This window comes from Elephas maximus, chromosome 5, assembly GCF_024166365.1.
Source record: "Elephas maximus indicus isolate mEleMax1 chromosome 5, mEleMax1 primary haplotype, whole genome shotgun sequence".
NCBI lineage: Eukaryota > Metazoa > Chordata > Mammalia > Proboscidea > Elephantidae > Elephas > Elephas maximus.
In genome coordinates this window covers 42,385,737-42,404,846 of record NC_064823.1, presented here as the reverse complement: position 1 = coordinate 42,404,846, position 19,110 = coordinate 42,385,737, and the positions used below count along the sequence as shown (strand labels likewise).

Sequence of the window (19,110 nt, the reverse complement as noted above, 5' to 3'; positions counted from 1 at the left end):
TTGAGATGACAAAAGGAATAAGCAGTTCAGATGTGATCAAAGGATTCGTCGTGAAGCAGCATGCTAGCATCTGAAATGGTACAACAAGCACACCTGGCACACAGTCATGCTTTTTTAGTTAGTTTCAGTGGGTGATGTGGGCATGAATCAATACTGATAGTGAAGGTGAAGAAAAATGTGATGATAAAACCTAAAATCAGTCAGTATGGTACATGTTCCTAAATTTGAGTCCATATTTGGTCACAATTTCATGTAAACTATTTCATGGCACTTTTTGTCCATGCAAGCACGAACCCAAAGTAAGAAAATAGCAAAAACAATTATTGTTTATCACTGATATGTCCATATAAATATGTATCTTCACATAAGATAAAAAGATCTATATTTTTGTAGGCTTCTCACTGGTTTCACGTATTGCTGAATTTTGGAAGTAAGTGAAGAAATGATGGACATGTGTACTACTGCAAACGGGAAGAAGCAGCTATGTGTAAACGTATCTCAGACTTGTAAAATCTGCAATTCGGTTTCCAACTATAAATATAAAAAGTGGACCGTTATATACACAACTTCATGCTTGGAAGGTTAGATTCCTCACTGCAGAAAAACAAACAACAAAAAAGACAAATACATAGTATTAGTAATCTAGGATGAAGATTCCAAATAAACACTTATTTTAAGAAAGCTGGTAGAACCTTGAATAGAGTCTTTTATCAATGAGCCAAATGATCTCCTGATATGTGTTCCACGTATAACTATTTGAACCTCCAGGATGTCATGAAAATTTCCATCCTAGGTTCAATCCACATCTTTCTTTTGCCACTGAGAAGTCTGTGGCGGTTGCCTCAGTAACCGTTCTGGGAAAGCAGAAAATTAGGATTTTTATCACATAAAATGGTCCCCGGGTTGCGCAGACAGTTAAGTGCTCCACCACTAGCCGTAAGGTTGGTGGTGTGAACCCACCCAGATGCTCCTCAGAAAATAGGCCTGGTGATTGCTTCCGAAAGGTCACAGCTTTGAAAATCCTATGGAGCAGCTCTACTCTGCACACGTGGGGTTGCCATGAGTAGGAATCAACTCGATGCAACTAATGACAACACATATGTACTACCATTAAAATACATTTCCCGCTTATATTGTACATCATCTTTTCCAAGCATTAAAATATAGCTGTGGAAGAGGCTGAGGATTCTGACACCTGACTACAATAGTCCACACTCCTCCATCTGTTATGTCCTCTTTCTTTTGCATGTCCTGCCCTGATGTGAATGAAGTGCAAGGCAGGCCTTCCTGCTATCAAGTCTTCAAGGTGCATTACAGGTTCCACTGTGATCTAAGGTACCAGGAACCCCTGGCTCCTCATTTAAAGCAGCCATGATTATTAGTTTCCCCAGAACTGAACGTAAGTCTGAGAGGACTGAGAAGCAGTAGCCTGCACAGTGTCAACTTATAGAGCAGGTCCTGGAAGCCTCCTTGACTTTTAGGTAAAGAAAAATCAGTGAGAAAAGTAGAATTTACTTCTTCAGCCTAATGTACAGAGAAGATAATAAAGGTCTCTTTCTACCCACCCATGATGGTGACTCATCCACAGAGTCATCTTTCAGTTTATTAATCAACAACATTGGTTTTTCTCTCTCCAAGAAAAACAGATGCTATATTAGGTGTGTGCAGGAGGGCAGGTACTTGGTGATCTTCAGAGGCAGAGTTCACTCACTGTTTTATGCATGTCATGGTAACACCACAAAATGCATCTTTCTCTCAAAATTTCACTTACCTCAAATTTAAAACCTGATTCAATTTTGGGTGCTACACACCAATGTTTTCTAAATAATCTATGGAATTTTAAAGATTCTTATTTGTTTTTCTAGATTTTTCAGATTTTAAAACTTCATTAGAAAAATCATCCCTACCTGCAAAAATAAAGTGAATTGGAACATTAAAAGAGTTGAAGGTATAATATTATAGAATAAGGCTATAGGAACTTTCTGTACTAAATATTTATTAATCTTTTCATGAGCGCAGATGTTAACCTTGGTAGCTTATAGGCATTCTCTTAACAATATGTTCTGCCATTTACCCACTGTACGAATTATACTGTCAAATGCTACAACATTATTCTTCAGTTCTAGCGTAGCAATTCTTTGTCTTGTTAAATGTAGGAAATTGGACGATATCCAGAAAGAAAAGTAATTTCAACAAAGATCAAGTTATTCTGCATAAAGAAATTGAAAGTAACACGACCAAGAGTACTTGTTAAATAATTATAGTGATTTACATGCTGCCACAATTTGAATTTTATGTCAAACAAGTATTTGCCACTGTGCTCTAGAACGTAATAAACAAGGTTTAAAGGGTGGTCCATGTAAAACAGAATTTATTAAAAACAATCTACTGGCCTTATTTTAAAAATACCATTTAAAAAAGAATTTGTCTGGACTCAGTGTATTTGAGATGGCTAGGTTGATCACGTGAGAGAGTTAGAACATTTCATTGTTCTAATTACTCCTTTCTTTTTTGGGGGGGGTCAGAATAATTTACATTTGTGTGTTGGTATGATAAACAACTGTTGCTGTTAGGTGCCCTCAAGTTATTTTTGATTCATAGCAACCCCATGTGACAGGGTAGAACTGCTCCATAGGGTTTTCTAGGCTATAATCTTTATAGAAGCAGATCGCCAGGTCTTTGTCCCTTGAAGCCACTAGGTGGATTTGAACCATCAACCTTTTGGTTTGCAGCTGAGGGTTTAACCATTTGCGCCACCAGGGATCCTGATAAACAACATTGGAGTTTTATCGCTGAGTTATTATTCTTTATATAAGAACATGTTAGATTCATGAAATCCTTACTGTTATGTAAAATTTAACACCAATCCTGTACAAAAATAAACACTTAAAATTTCAATTTCCAAACGCTATTCATATTACTACTACGATTTCGTCATTTCATGAACCAAATGATGATAAATCCTTTGCTTGTAGCCATTCCTATTATGCCCTTTCAGAAACGAAGCCATTTAGAGGTAGCCCAAAATGATTATGAATTCAAGTGCTGAGTGGTGTCAGAGACTGGATAAAGTAAACCCTTCACATCTTCCTCTATGTAAAGCGTGCTAATGACTGGATTAAAAAATCATTACAGTCTTAAATTACAGGGCAAAGGTTAGAGAGCGAATGGTAATTCCAGCCCAGGATATTATTAAATGTTCTGTGAACTGGGGTTATGATGGTGGAAGGATAGTTTTCTCAGGTGAGGGAGAATCTGATGATTGGCCCATCTTTCCTGAGAACCACTTGACCCTGATCACACTAATTATCTAACAGCCTGAAAATGGAGTAGAGGCAGCTATACAGAAACGACACCATCAGTGTGCTACGCAGATCTGCACACCACCCAAGACGCTGGGGTGAGAGGCAACTGAGAGTTAGCTTCTTTTAATTTTCCTACAATCTGAATAGCTTAGCTTTGCTGCAGTTTAGTCAATGAAGCATGCTGTCAAAAATGACTAAATAAGGGAAATGAAGTTCTGATACACGCTATGACATGGATGAACCTTGAAAAGACTATGCTGAGTGAAATAAGTCAGACACAAAAGGACAAATACTGCACTATCTCACTTATATGAAATAGGCAAATGTGTGCTATTGTTAGTTGCCACTGAGTAGATTCTGACTCAGGATGACCCCGTGTGTGCAGAGTAGAACTCCATAGGGTTTTCAAAGCTGTGACCTTTTGGAGGTAGATGAGCAGGCCTTACTTCCGAAGCACCTCCAGGTGGGTGTGGATCACCAACCTTTCAGTTAGTAGTCCAGTGCTTAACCATGTGCACCACCCAGGGACTCCGGCAAATGCATAGAGGCCAGTTTATTAGTGGAAACTAGGTGTGGGTGGGAGGGGGAGAGGGAAGTTATTGCTTATGGGGCACTGAATTTCTGTTAAAGGTGATGAAAAAAATTTGGATATTCAACAGCGCTGATGGTTACACAACGTGGCAAACCTAATTAACTTCACTGAGCTGTACACATGAAAACGGTTGAAATGGCAAATGTTTTGTTTTATATACATACTTTACAACAATAAAAAAAAACTTCAAAATGGATGAAATTAGGCTGTTAAAAAAATGTACTGAATAAACCATAAGGCATTGGAGAAAAAATTTTTTAAATGATCAAAGCAGCATGCATACTTGCCCCAAGGTCATTTTTGCATTAATGGTATTCCTTTATCCATCAGTAGCATATGCACATTTCTTTACAATTTTAGATTCTCACCATTCCTGTGGGAAGGTTTGGCATTCTCCGAACAGCACTGAGGTCTCTTCCCTGCTTAAAGATCTGCCATGGGTTCCTACTCTCTAGCTCTGTAGCATGCTAACTCTATGCCTTTGGAAGTTACTTAGGCTCTCTGAACCTTAGTTTCCTCATCTGTATCACTGAGGATACTAATACCTTAAAGATTTATTTTGAGGATTAAATGAAATGATATCCTCTATACGAAAGGGTTTATCACATATCCTTTGCACAGAGAAGGTTCTCTATAAAGGATAAAATCCCTTCCCTACTGCATACACCCATAGTGCTTACAGATAGCCATAAGAAGTGGCTAGAATGAACTGATTTCATAAAGGACAACAATTTAAATACCACCAGGTCTCCTAAGAAATAAATTAAGATACGTTGATGAGGGAAAAAACCTGGTCATCATGTTTATATTTTCTGCTTTCTCAGTTATGTGGCTCATGTTGTCAGGGCTCTACCACATACTAACATATTTATGTAAAAAATTAAATATAATACAGGAAAAGATGACAATTAAGGATAGTTATCAACAGTAAGAGGACAAGGAGTTTACTGAAAAACAAGCAAACCATTATCAAGATGTGCTGCCCTTTTCCATTCCAAGGAAAGAATTAGCCAGGGAACATTCCAAATTATAACGTTAACTTAAGAACTGTTTTCACTCATCAGCTTTGTAAGAAATCAGCAGTAAACATGTTCTTCAGAAATGTTCTGGAAGATGGAATCCTCTGCTTTTTAATACTCAAATAATTTTCATAAATGTCAAATTAAAAACATCCATTCTGAATGGAAAAGGCTAGCCTAGGTCAAAAGAAAAGGAGAGTAGTGCTCAAAAAAAAAAAAAAAAATTCCACAAAACCTACCTTTTGCCAACAGCCAGGCATGGGTAATCCATCTGGTCCCTGTTTTAAAGAGAAGAAAAAGTATTCCTCAGGCCCCACAGGAGTGATGATGCTTCACAATAACATGCTAAGAGTCTTAAAAACTAGTATTCTCCACCTGTTAGGTGGCTTCAGTCATAGCCATCTTTTTCCAATTAGCAACTTCCAATATATTACCCAATGTTAGTTAAGGTGAAACAAATTAAAATGTTTTCTAGTGTAAGCACACATTTTGTACACATTCATAAAGTATGAAAAAATCTCTGCCTAATTTTAGAAAAGCAATTTACAAAGCATAGTGGTCTACTCACAGTGACACATGTAGGTATTAAGTCTACAGGAAGGCTCTTAATTTCATCAAACACATCTCACAATTATCCTTATTAAATAAACTGAAATCACTTCTCTTCCTGGTTACTGCGGTCTAGGGCTGAATGCATGATAACGATGAATAACCAATAATGGACAGTTTCTATCTGAAGTTTATAGCTTTCCACATGCCAGTATTTTTCACTTTCTTATATTTAAAGTAGACATGGTGGATATACTCAATTGACTATAAAGATAGGCAGCTTATCTGTACTTTTATAGTACAATGTTATCCATAGCATTCAACAGTTTTTCTATCTACTGAAATTCCTCAGAAGTCAGTTAATGAATTCTGAATAAATAGGGGTTCCTAAATGTTGCAAAGTTTATTTTAATTTAAAGTATAAGCATTCTTCAGATATAAATGATACAAGTAAGACAGGAAGAGTTGGTAGATTATGAAGGCATGCTTAGGTTTTCCCCCACTAAAATCAGTGTAAAACATGATTTATCATCAATACCAAGCAAACAAAATAGAAGCGTGAGCACTACACATTGAGATTTTCTAACTAAAATTATTGAGTAAATATTTTTTTTGATAAATACAATCTCTTAAAAGACTAGAGAAGTATAAATTTATCTTTAAAGAATCATGCTTAGAACAGAAGAATAATACAAGAACATGCAAACAAAAGATAACCATCAACTCAATCATAAAGGTTTTTCTTTTTTTATACCTCAGAAAATATGAATATGCTTTCCATTTAAGTGTTTAATAACATAACAAAACAAGGTAGCTGAAATAACTTTCTAAAATATTTGGGAAAAAATTCGGTAATGCCAGATTGGTACAAGGAGAAGGATCAACCAGTAGAATTTTAGATTTTAGTATAAGAAGGATTTTGAGTTCATGCCAATGGAGATAGGGGAGATATGTCTACTTCAGGAAAGTGAGTTTCAAAAGGAGAGACCATTAAGTTCAAAAGGTTACATGGCAAAGAAGAGGGTTTGGGCTGCAGACTATTATCATCTTTAGAAGCTCAGAGAAGCTTGGTTTTCTTTCGTAAGGTCTCTTAACATCATTCTCTTGAATTGGTTAACGTTTGGCCACAGAAGCTAAGTCTGTAGGTTTGGTCTTATTTACAGCCTGGCAGAAATTTAAAGAGGACAAAAAGCCTTTATTTCTTTTAGAGAAGCGGGGGGGAGGGAGAGTTATATTTAAGGGCAGAAACCAAATTTAGGGCCTAGCAGTGCCTTTACATAGAAAACTGTGATATAATTTCTAAAGTACTCTTTAAATATTTATCCAAGAAATTAAAACTGCAAAGAACACAGATATACCGTGTCACATCAGCTGTGAGGACAGTGCCAGGGGGTTAATTTGCATTCACTGATAGACACCCGTGCTTGCTCCCTTCACTTTGCAAAAAAGTGCCGAAGGAGCCTGTTCATGCACAAGCATGCAGTAAGTTTATCACGTAAAGTTCGCTGCGTGAAGCACCACTTTACACTGACAGAGATGACTATATAATAAACACAGGAATCGCATGCAGGGTGGTAGGAAAGAGAAATACTGTACCAATTGGCAAGGGGCATCCAGCCCATCCAGGCCAGGCTGGCCTGGCTCCCCTTTTTCCCCCTTAACGCCACGGAATCCCTGTTTGTAAAGATTAACTCATAATGTTACTAACACAAGAAATCACTTAAGGCACATATTCTGCTGAAGAAATAACTACAACAACAAAAGACTGGGAGAGGAGCAAGTCTGAAGGGAAAAGTAACATCCAGGGAAGTAGGACAAAATTAAACAAGTTAGGCATATTTCTTTTTTATAGGGCTGTCTGTGAACAGTGACCTCTTTTGAGGTGTATGGAATAGCACTCTGGTTCCTCCTCAGATTCTATATTCAGGTTCCAGTTGCACATAATAGATACTTGTGTGTTAAGAAACCAGGTATAGCTAATGGCCAGGTACAAGGTGTGGAACATATCAGGATGACTAAGATAGATGTTTCCAGTCACCTTAAAGTCTATGTTAAATGACCCCAAACAGAAGGCTTGCATTACCGGTCCCTCTAGATTGCTCTTCTCCCATCTTATCCCCTTACACATGACATCTGGAGACAGAGTTCCGTGAGTCAGACATACCAATGGGCAAGGTGCATCTAATCCAGGGGCACCCTGTTCTCCTTTCTCCCCTTTAGGCCCCTTTTTGCCTTTCTTTCCCTTTTCCCCCTGTGGATACAAGGGTTTAGATAAAAGACAGGTTTTATTTGGGGGGGAAAAAACAAAAGATGGTCTAGCCAATCAAAGTCTGGAAGGGCATTTACCACTGTTTTCTGATTTAGGTAAGGCATGGCATTATAAAGATAAGTTATATTTTTGGAGTGATAATGCATAGATGGATACTGGGCAGCATTTTTTTTTTTTAATTTAATCCTAACGTGGGATTTTACTTAAGATACTCAATGAGATGAAAGGAGACCTAAAAGGCTGGCACATTAGAAAGGAAGATCAGTGCTGACTTAGATCACAATGTCTTAGTCATTGTGAATTTGGTGTTTCTGCCATGGATGACATATAGCAATTGTATTGAGGTCAGCCAGTGGCGAGTGAATTTCAGAGGAATACTGGATGGACACTTCGCCTAATTTTCAATACCGTTCAACCTGCTTTTTTTTTTTTTCTAATCCTGTAACAGATGAAAGCTACTTTGAGCCAGAAGAAAAGGAAAGAGTATTAACAGTGTCTATCTTTCTGAAATGTATCCAATTTTTTATTATCTTTTATAGCTCTCCTTAAAAAAGTATTCAGTGCATTATGAAAGTCTATTTCTTTTAACATTCTATTTTTGAAAACTAAAAGCAAAGAATTTCCTTTATTAAGTCAGGTAAATAAATTTCAAAAAATGTTTAGATTTCTCAGCAATGCCAACTGGAGAACAAGACTTATTTCTAAGCCCAGGAATCCTCTTTAATTCACTCTCTTATCGATCTCATGCCAGGTGTTCACAATGGTAAATGAGTTTCCAGCTGACTATAATGTAACAAGAGCCAAAAAAAAAAAAAAAAGTCTGTTCAAGATAGAATAAGCAGTTTGGACTCATTTGAGCTAATACTAACAATGAAGTAGGTGGGGTAATTATATAGTTGGAATGTAGCCATGGAAATTAGTATTTAGGAATCAAGGTGAAGGTTGTGTGGAATTTGCATGGATCATAGGGATGGAGAATTAAGGAAAGGAGGCAAAAGGAGAAGGATGGAATGCACCCCAACTGTTTCTCATTCTCATGAGCATCTCTGCGTATTTATAGACAGGGAGTTGGTGCCAAACAGAATAGAAAAACACTACTCAATACACATTTAAATTGGTGTATCCATTCAGCAATCAGGATGAGAGTTACAAAAAAAACTAAAATAATTTCTGGAGCAAAACAACATGAATATTCAAAGGTGAAAAGACACATGTAACAAAGTCTATGTGATTCACATTCACGTTAATGCATTCATTCTGACAGAGTGAGCGAAAGCTCATTTATCTCCTGTGTGCCAAAAAGATTGCATCAGAAGGCTCAGAATCAAAACCATTTGGGCTTCTTGAATACCAGGAAAGGAGAAAAACCCTGCGTGGTTATTTGCTCACTATCAAGGACAGAGACGGGAGAAACCAGGGTGAAACGAGAGCAGATGTGATGGGGATCAGACAGGAGACGGATTTTGGAGTAAACTGCTCACTCATGCCAGAAGAACTGACTTCCTCCTTTAGCAAATTACTTTTCAGTGCCATGCCATAAAATTGATTTAAACTTGTTTGGGTGAGTTTTTTCCTCCCAGGAGGCAGTGGACTCTTTTCTCTGAGGTGTGACTGAGGCCAGGTACGTTGGGTATTATTAATTTAGAATTCAATTCATTATTTGCTTGGTAAATCAACTCAGACTAACCATTCAACAGAAAAATGTTGTCCTATGAATGTTGATTGTGACAGGCTATGAGAATCATTTTTCAGTAATATTTTAGTAAGCCCCAAGCTTCATGGAAAGCAGACACTAATGCACAAAGAATAACGTACCAATATTATTAATCGACATTGTTTTGTGATAGGTAGTGATACACCATACAACACAAAACCATCTGTTGTGTGGGGGTAAGCATGTGAGGGCTCTTGCTAATTTTTATCTCCTGCGTCAAAGAATGATATATGTCAAGTGTTCATATTTAGAGTCTAATTTTCCTAAACATAAAGCTTCTAATCGTGGGTTCTGAAACATGAAAATATGTTCCTATGGGTTATTTCTATTAGTCTGAGGATTAAATTTGTAGCTTTATGTTTCCGTAAGTTATCATATTGGTAATTTCTTCCTTGTTTAAAAGCATAAAAGTGAATAATGGTAACATGCTTTTGAGTACGTAAAATTTTAGAGTCATACAACCCAATTAGCTAAACAGAAATATAAATACATATAATCTTTAAAGAACAAACACCTGGGCTAAAAACTTGCACGCATGATTTATCTCAAAACAAGTATATTTTAGTTTAGAACTTATAATTCAGATTAAAATAACATTTTCATGCCTCTGTTTCCTTGTCTGTGAAATGGGGATGATAATAGTACCAACCTCAGAGGGTTGTTAAAAAGGTTAAAAAATACCTTGGGAAATCATATAATAAGTGCTCAATAAATGTGATGATAATAACGGTAAAGCTCTTGGGAAATCATATAATAAGTGCTCAATAAATGTGATGATAATAACGGTGGTGGTGGCAGTACCTTTAGACAACCAAACACATGGGCTTTCTTACCGATGAGAGGTTAAGTTTAAGACCTGAGGAATACACAGCAGGGTTTATAGCCTTTTTTTTTGACAATTCTCATTCGGCCTTGCTTTTCAATAGCTATAAACTTCACTGTTCAAGAGACTTCCTAGGGTTCTTAAAACAGAGTTAAGTACAGCAGGGCATGAATTAATCCAAGAAATATAACTGGCTTAAATTTGCACTGTAAGAGTGCAATTTCATCCATCAACTCAGAGATTTTCACTAATACACTGAGGTGTTGAGTTTTTGCTTGTTTTGTTGTGCCCAAGGTAAAAAAACATCCCTTTTAGATCTACTATCAGGCCAAATACCCAAGCAAAGTACAAAGAGAGGGAAAGAAAAAGGGAGAAAAGAACAAGGGAAAGGGAAGGAAGAAATGATTATTAAAATCCATAATCCAAATTTTGGTTTCAGACATAAAACCATTTTGCCTGATATGCGGTTCTATATACACTGGAAACCCTGGTGTCATAATGGTTAAGTGCTACGGCTGCTAACCAAGAGGTTGGTAGTTCGAATCCACCAGGCGCTCCTTGGAAACTCTATGGGGCAGTTCTACTCTGTCCTATAGGGTCGCTACGAGTCAGAATCAACTCAACGGCAGTGGCTTTGGTTTTGGGTATACGCTGGAGCTGATGGTCCTGAGGTAAAACCGAAACACCAAGATCATAAAATACTCTGATATCTTCATTTTATAAACTCTGCAGCTGTCAGCTCTGAGCCTAAAAGCAGCAGATCCTAGTCCCTGAATAACGGACTCACTGTGGTTTGTCGGTCACAAAGCTTACTCTCTGTTTTCCAACCAAAAAGGAAGGTACAGAACATACCTTCTGTCCTTGTATTGGGGATGCTGTGATGATAAATAAGATGCTGGCTTTACAGGGTTAGGTGAGCTCTGACAGAAGGCCACTGCGGATTTGTGCTACGCTAATTCCCTGTAATGCAATTAATGCCCTATTTTTTCTGTTTTTTTCAAGAATTTCTGGACATTCCATTTTTCAGCAAATTGATGTCAGGTGATTGAAAGACTGCAGTTTGGAAATCTGGGGATTGTAATGTTTTTCTTCTATGCTAGACAGTGCCCTCATTTCTAGCTGTGAGGGCTTCCTCACTCCTCTTAAAGACCTTGTTCTTTAGATCAGACAATGGTGTGTTTTTGGTGCACAGGATGGAGAGAGATTAGGAGTATAATGGAATTGCACAGGTTAAGAGCAAAGCAGACCACAAGAGAAGAATCAAGCCAGGCGCATGCTAGGCCGGAGACGTCACCTTTTCTCCCTTTTCTCCTAGATCACCCTTTTCACCACGCGGGCCAGGGAAGCCCTACAAGATAAAATGGAAACCGAATAGATGTATTGGTTTAACTGTGGTGAAGTTACATTGGAGGAAAAAAAAAATTACAGTTGCATGTTTTGGAACTCAGATATAAAGAAAAATGGCATGCCAGGCAACCTCAAAACTTAGGTAAACTAAAAAAAAAAAAAAAACTAGCACTTAGAAATTAACCATTTTCTAACACCATAAGGATCTATATGTAACAGGTTTCCTTGCCTTTTCACCTAAGAAATGCATAGTGGAACAAATACCAGGATAACAGTTTGAATCCCAGCAAGCTCACAGATTTGTGTGGCTTTGGGCAAAGCACTTACCTCTCTGCGCTTTAGTTCTGTGACTGTTGTGAACATTAAATAAGGTGATGCATGTAAAGTACCAGCATGATGCCTGCTCATAATAAAAAACACCATACCAAACCCATTGCCTTCAAGTCAATACCAACTCACAGTGACCCTACAGGACAGAGCAGAACTGCCCCATATGGTTTCCAAGGAGCGCCCGGTGAATTCGAACTGCCATCCTTTTGGTTGGCAGCCATAGCACTTAACCCTGCTCATAATAGGTGCTCAACAATCAGTGACTATTACTACTTTTTCTGTTATATTATTCACATGATAAAGGATAAGCAGTGATAGTTCCTAGAGTCATTTACTTTTGACATTCTCTATCTTCATAAAATTGCATTAGTATAAGATATACACAGACTTCAATGGCAAAAGGAAGAAAATATGGTCCAGCAGTGTGGAGAATAAACATATGAGAGATATTGTGATTTCATGCATATTTTTTACATAAGTAGTTCACCTGCTGATGTTAAGAATGTCCCTAATTTGGGAAATCATTTTGAAGTGCCACTATCAACTGTCAGTTATTAATTTGATCCCAGCTAATTCTGCTTTCCCTTTTATATTTATCTCATGCAAACATGAGTGGCGTATTTTATATTGCTGTCTGCGTGCACAGCTATACGCACAGAAAAAATCAGAAGATGTTTATTATATGTGTTACTTACATCAAGGCCAGGCTCTCCATCTTTCCCCTGTCAAAGAATCATAGGCGCTACATTAGTGTTCCTTAGTTTCATGAATAGGTTATTGTTTTATTTAAGGCTGCTTGGGCATGCAACACTGGTGTTAGAACAACTACTTCAGAAGTGGAAAAGATTCTCATTGATTAGTAATACAAATTGCTTTCACTACTTCGAGTGAAGAGACTGTTAATGTTGCAGGTAAGACCCATGAAAATTTTTATTATATGGAGGGTTAAACAGACGGATGATATTTTGCTGAAGTTTGATGCTTGGCATGCAAGTTATTAGTTGAGGGTTAAGTCAAAAGCAAAAATACTGTTGAGTTGATTTAAAAACACACCAGCACTAACAGCCTATGTGAATCAATGTTCCCTGATACTTTAACTTGCTAACTCAGTAATTAGCTCATAAATGAGTAAAGAACGTGAAAACTGTTCGTTAAATGTAGTCTTAATTTGGCTAGATGTGCATCTTGTCCATAAAGCCTGAGAAGGGAGCAACGTAAGAATTGCTTTTAAGTGAGCTTTGTAAGTGAATGATCCTCAAATATAAAAGGAGCCATCAGGGATGATATGCAAGGATTATAAATTCATTTCCGAAATAGAGAGGATTGCAGTGATAACCTTATAGTGTCAATTGACTGGTCCCTCCAAAGTTACTGAGAGGGTGCTTTGATTCTGTCAATTCAATTTTGAAATCTATTTCAAAACCAGCATCTTTTTTTTTTTTTTTCTTAAAAAGCAGGAACTTAATCATGGTTTAAGTCTCTTAATACAGTTTATCAAATGGGGAAGGTACACAGAGTTTAAAAACTTAATACAATGTCTCCCATTGTAGTCCTACCCTTTCCTAACGAATCAATTATAGTTATACCAAAGATAATGTTTTTGAAGTAAACCTGAGGCCTCAATTTGAATTCGGTGCCACTGAGAATTTTCAGCAGATAGAATGCTATTGACATGCTGAAGCTCATCTGTCATCCCCGTCCTTTAGGAAGGTCAGAAACGCAGACGTCATTGTCAACATCACCCTCATTTGAGGAATACCTTTTATTAGCAAGGATAGTTTTCGCAAAAGACCTATGTGAAAAGATAAAGTCTAAAGTGGTTGTTTTACATGAAAGCTGCCACACCCGTTTTTGGAGACAGTGACCTTTGAAGGAAGTGCCAGTGATGGATGCCCTTGGCATCAGATGGCACAGTGGGGCGTTACCTGAGAGCCTGAATCCTGCTTTCAGGTTAGCACCGTTTTCCCATAGACATCTATGGTCCTCCCAATCTTGTCAAGTGCGTGGGTGTGTGTCTGTACATGCTGAGGGATGTGGGGGAAGGATGGAGTGGGTGAGACACTGACGATGGCCTAGCTCTGAAGGACATGGTTATATTGGTTCTTTAGATAATTAGTGGTTGTTCTTTGCTCCCGTAAGATGATTAGTCGCCCCGTGAGGGAAGAGTTAACGGTTTCAGTGACAGGTCATCTATTCATGCAACACAAGTGACACTGAACTCACAGGAAGGCCGTAGGGCCCTCTGGGTCCTGGCTCTCCCACGGCTCCTTTTTCACCCTAGAATGAGAGGCGAAAAGTTCAAACCACACACACCTATACTCACAAACATACACACACATTTTCTCTTATGGCATGAGTATGATAAAACCTCTTAGGGCAGCGTAACCGAAAGGTTGACCGTTTGAAACCATCCAGGGGTGCCTCAGAAGAAAGACCTGGCTATCTGGTTCCAAAAGGTCACAGCACAGTTCTATGGAGTGGCTCTACTCTGCATATATCGGGTTGCCATGAGTGGAATTGACCCAAAGGCAACTTTTTTTTTTTTTTTAATTCAAAGTACCTTTTTATTAAAGCTTCAAAGATTCAGGTTCTTAGGAGTCACTGCCAGTGATACAGTAAAAGTAATCCACAAAAGCAAATTTTACTAAAGTCACCTATGAAAGAAGGGTAGTAAGAGACTGCTGCTGCCCAGATTTGCTTATCTAAAATACTGTAACTGGGTTTCTTCACAATTAGTGTGAAACATTTGTTACTAATTATTTTAAGTTACTACTTTTTTATGTAAAACTGCTTTTCGTTCCCCCCCATCTATCCAACGGATTCCCCCATCCAATGTCTCTTCTTCAGCAAACCTTCTCCCTCTTCTGAACTGTATTTTACTTTACAGCACTCACCTCATGGGGAGACACACGAATGTTAGCCAGTTTATTCTCTGCCATCCTAACCAGAATATGTGCTTCACTGTACTAGTTTTTTTTTTTTTTATTGTGCTTTAAAAATTTTTTTTTTAAATGAAAGTTTACAAATCAAGTCAGTCTCTCACACAAAAACTTATATACACCTTGCTACATACTCCCAATTGCTCTCCTGCTAATGAGACAGCCCACTCCCTCCCTCCGCTCTCTCTTTTCGTGTCCATTTCGCCAGCTTCTAACCCCCTCTACCCTCTCATCTCCCTTCCAGGGAGGAGATGCCAACATAGTCTTAAGTGTCCACCTGATCCAAGAAGCTCACTCCTCACCAGCATCCCTTTCCAACCCATTGTCCAGTCCGATCCTTGTCTGAAGAGTTGGCTTTGGGAATGGTTCCTGTCCTGGGCCAAGAGAAGGTGTGGGGACCATGACGACCAGGGTCCCTCTAGTCTCAGTCAGACCATTAAGTCTGGTCTTCTTACGAGAAATTAGGGTCGGCATCCCACTGCTCTCCTGCTCCCTCAGGAGTTCTCTGTTGTGTTCTCTGTCAGGGCAGTCATCGGGTGTAGCTGGGCACCACCTAGTTCTTCTGGTCTCAGGCCGATGTAGTCTCTGGTTTATGTGGCCCCTTCTGTCTCTTGGGCTCATAATTGTGTCCTTGGTGTTCTTTATTCTCCTTTGATCCAGGTGGGTTGAGACCAATTGATGCATCTTTTTTTTAGATGGCCGCTTGCTAGCGTTTAAGACCCAGACGCCACTCTCCAAAGTGGGATGCAGAATGTTTTCTTAATAGATTTTATTGTGCCAGTTGGCTTAGATGTCCCCTGAAGCCATGGTCCCCAAACCCCTGCCCCTGCTACACTGCCTTCGAAGCATTCAGTTTATTCAGGAAACTTCTTTGCTTTTGGTGTAGTCCAGTTGTGCTGACCTTGCCTGCATTGTGTGTCATCTTTCCTGTCACCTAAAGTAGTTCTTCTCTACTATCTAATTAGTGAATACCCCTCTCCCACCCTCTCCCCCCGCCTTTTGTAACCACGAAAGAATATTTTCTTCTCTGTTCAAACTATTTCTTGAGTTCTGCTAATAGTGGTCTTGTACAATATTTGTCCTTTTGCAACTGACTGATTTCTCTCAGCATAATGCCTTCCAGATTTGTTCATGTTATGAAACATTTCACAGATTCATCCCTATTCTTTATTGATGTGTAGTATTCCATTGTGTGAATATACCACAATTTATTTATCCATTCATCTGTTGAAGGGCACCTTGGTTGCTTCCATCTTTTTGCTATTGTAAACAGTGCTGCAGTAAACATGGGTGTGCATATATCTGTTCATGTAAAGGCTCTTATTTCTCTAGGATATACTCCAAGGAGTGGGATTGCTGGATCGTATGGTAGTTCTATTTCTAGCTTTTTAAGGAAGCGCCAAATCAATTTCCAAAGTGGTTGCACCATTTGACATTCCCACCAGCAGTGTAGAAGTGTTCCAATCTCTCCACAGCCTCTCCAACATTTATTATTTTGTGTTTTTTGGATTAATGTCAGTGGGGCCTCTAGTTTTGTTCCCAAGGCATCCCCAGTGCATAGAATCCTGTCAATAAATACTTGTTGACTGAAAGTATCAATCTAAGTCAATACAGTCACAAACATATTTTGCTTCTTTTCCAAAAAAGAGGGTTTAAAAACTTTTATTCCTCTCAATAAATGCCTGGTAATGTCAATAAATAGTACCTTCATTACTTTCTTTCCAAGTACATATTTAAATAGAATGGCCTGCCCACATGAAATGATAATCTTGAATGCTTACCCAGAATTAGTGTTACTGAAGGTGGTCCATGAATATGAAATAATTGTGATCATAGCTAAAGAAAGATGTTCTGCTTTTCAAATTTGTGTTTTCTTCTGCTGCCACCTTCAAAGCTCAAGTGTTTGCCAGTATTTAGCATGAACCCTTTAGGATTAACAGTGAACTTTATATGAGTAGCCAAACAGAAGACACTACCTTCTTTTGCCACACCCCTGAGGAAGTTTATGAGTTAGTAAATCTTTCTTCGAAGGCAAAATGCTAAATTCAGCTGGTAAGTGTGCATGCAGGGCCACACAGTATGCTCATGTTTCTCTCAGGGATTTGAACTGGTTCTTCCCGGTTCAGCCACAGCCAAGGAAGCAAAACTGAACAGAACCGAACTTTAAAAACTTGGGTGAACAAAATACAAACAAAAACAAACCTGTTGCCTTTGAGTCGATTCCAACTCATAGAGACCCTATAGGACAGAGTAGAACTGCCCTATAGGGTTTCCAAGGAGCAGCTGGTGGATTCAAACTATCGACCTTTTTGGTTAGCAGCCGAGCTCTTAACCACTGTGACACCAGGGCTCCTTGGGTGAACTGGAACGGGAAAAATTACAGGTCGAAGCCCTGCTAGAAACCTAATCATCTCCCTCTTAGAAAACAAGGGAAGCATATGCATTGCATAGCACCCAAATCTCTTGCCCATTGGATTTTGAGCAAAGAAGGAAACAATGCTGCCACGCTCAAAGATGGGGGCTGACCACACCTGTTTGAATGTGTGTCCCTCTCCACAGTCCTGCCAATAATCCAATCTTAGACATTAGGACCCTGAAAGGACTCACTATGCCTCTTCCCAGTTTCCCATTCCAGGGCTTCGACCTGTAATTTCTCCCGTTCCAATTATCATTCTGGAACCCCCAAATTATAAAGTCAGGTCTGTTCTGGTTTTGCTTCATCTGCCATGACTGAACCGATTTGAAGCCCTGGCTTCTGTGTACTCCAGATTCCCATGTGAGCAAGTTTCAGGTCACTATTAACATTCTTCAAAAGGAGCCCTGGAGGCGCAGTGCTTAAGTGCTCAACTGCTAGCCGAAAGGTCCGTGGTTGGAACTCACAAGCAACTCTGTGGGAGAAAGATGCCTCAGTCTGTTTAGGTAAAGATCACAGCCTTAGAAACCCTAGGGCAGTCCTACTCTGTACTATAGGGTCACTATGAGCCAGAATTGACTCAAAGGCAATGGGTTTTTTGGTTTTTATTGATATTCTTCTTTAATCTAAACTTAAGGGGGTGGAAACCCTGGTGGCATAGTGGTTAAGTGCTACAGCTGCTAGCCAAAGGGTCGGCAGTTCGAATCCACCAGGCGCTCCTTGGTAACTCTATAGGGCAGTTCTACTCTTTCCTATAGGGTTGCTATGAGTTGGAATCGACTCGACGGCACTGGGTTTGTTTTTTTGGTTTTAAGGGGTTGGTAGAGCTAATTAGCACTGTCCTTAGAGGGTCATATGGTATAGGTGTTTAAATTTTTTGAGATTATTGAAAATAAATACAATAAAAGCTAGTTGAACTTTTACCCATTATTACTTTATAATTATTACAAAAAGAGCAGCAATTGCATTCAGTAAAGTGTCCAGGCAGATTTAAATCTGTCACTTATTGGCTGTGTGGCCCCAAGCAACTTTTTAAACCTTTTGGTGCCTTAGATTCACTTGCTGTAAAATAATAATAACAATACATATTCTGCAAGAATTGTTCTGAAGATTAAGTGCAATTTTAATATATGAACTGTTGGCAGATAATATGTTCCACAGCTAGTAGCTACTATTAGTATTATATAATTAGAGGGACCCCAAAGAGCACTAATTGAAAATCAGTGTCTTTCAGTTTGATCTGGCAGTGTTACTTACAATTTTAAAACAGCGGTGTGTGTGTGTTTAGTGGGAGTTGATACCTGAAAAGGAGGGTTCACATAATCTGGAGTAGGTCTAGTTTGAAAACAATTCCAGACTATTTTGATATACCCACTACTCCTGCCCTCTTCCTCTGATTGAGAACCATGGTTTTATTTGTTTTAATAATGAGTATACCATGGCTTCCACCAATTGTGTGTCAGTTTATCATACTATGATGGCTTGCACGTTGCTACGATGCTGGAAGCTATGCCACTGATATTTCAAATACCTGCAGGGTCACCCACTGGGGACAAGTTTCAGCAAACTTTCCAGACTAAAACAGACTAGGGAGAAAGGCCTGGTGATCTACTTCTGAAAATTAGCCAAATAAAACCCTATGGATTGCAGAATATGCCCGAGACTTCAACTTGCCTACTTTGGACACATCATCAGGAGGGACTGATCTCTGGAGAAGGGCATCATGTTTGGTTGAAGTAGGACAATCCATCCCTCAGTGAAATCGATTGACACAAGTAGCAACAATGGACTCAAACATACCAATGATTGT

At 38.8% G+C, this 19,110-nt stretch overlaps 1 protein-coding gene across 1 annotated transcript in view; it reads right to left on the bottom strand.

Moving 5' to 3' along the window:
- Positions 1-527: 527 nt before the first annotated feature.
- COL25A1 (collagen type XXV alpha 1 chain) overlaps positions 528-19,110 on the bottom strand; it is a 535,067-nt gene continuing 516,484 nt past the window's right edge. Inside the window, exons 32-37 of the mRNA XM_049885528.1 lie at positions 14,172-14,225; positions 12,644-12,670; positions 11,566-11,619; positions 7,062-7,139; positions 5,156-5,194; positions 528-594 (exon numbers count right to left, since the gene is read on the bottom strand). Of these exons, the coding sequence (XP_049741485.1) occupies positions 592-594; positions 5,156-5,194; positions 7,062-7,139; positions 11,566-11,619; positions 12,644-12,670; positions 14,172-14,225 (255 nt within the window). The 3' untranslated portion in view covers positions 528-591. The remainder of the gene's footprint in view (positions 595-5,155; positions 5,195-7,061; positions 7,140-11,565; positions 11,620-12,643; positions 12,671-14,171; positions 14,226-19,110) is intronic.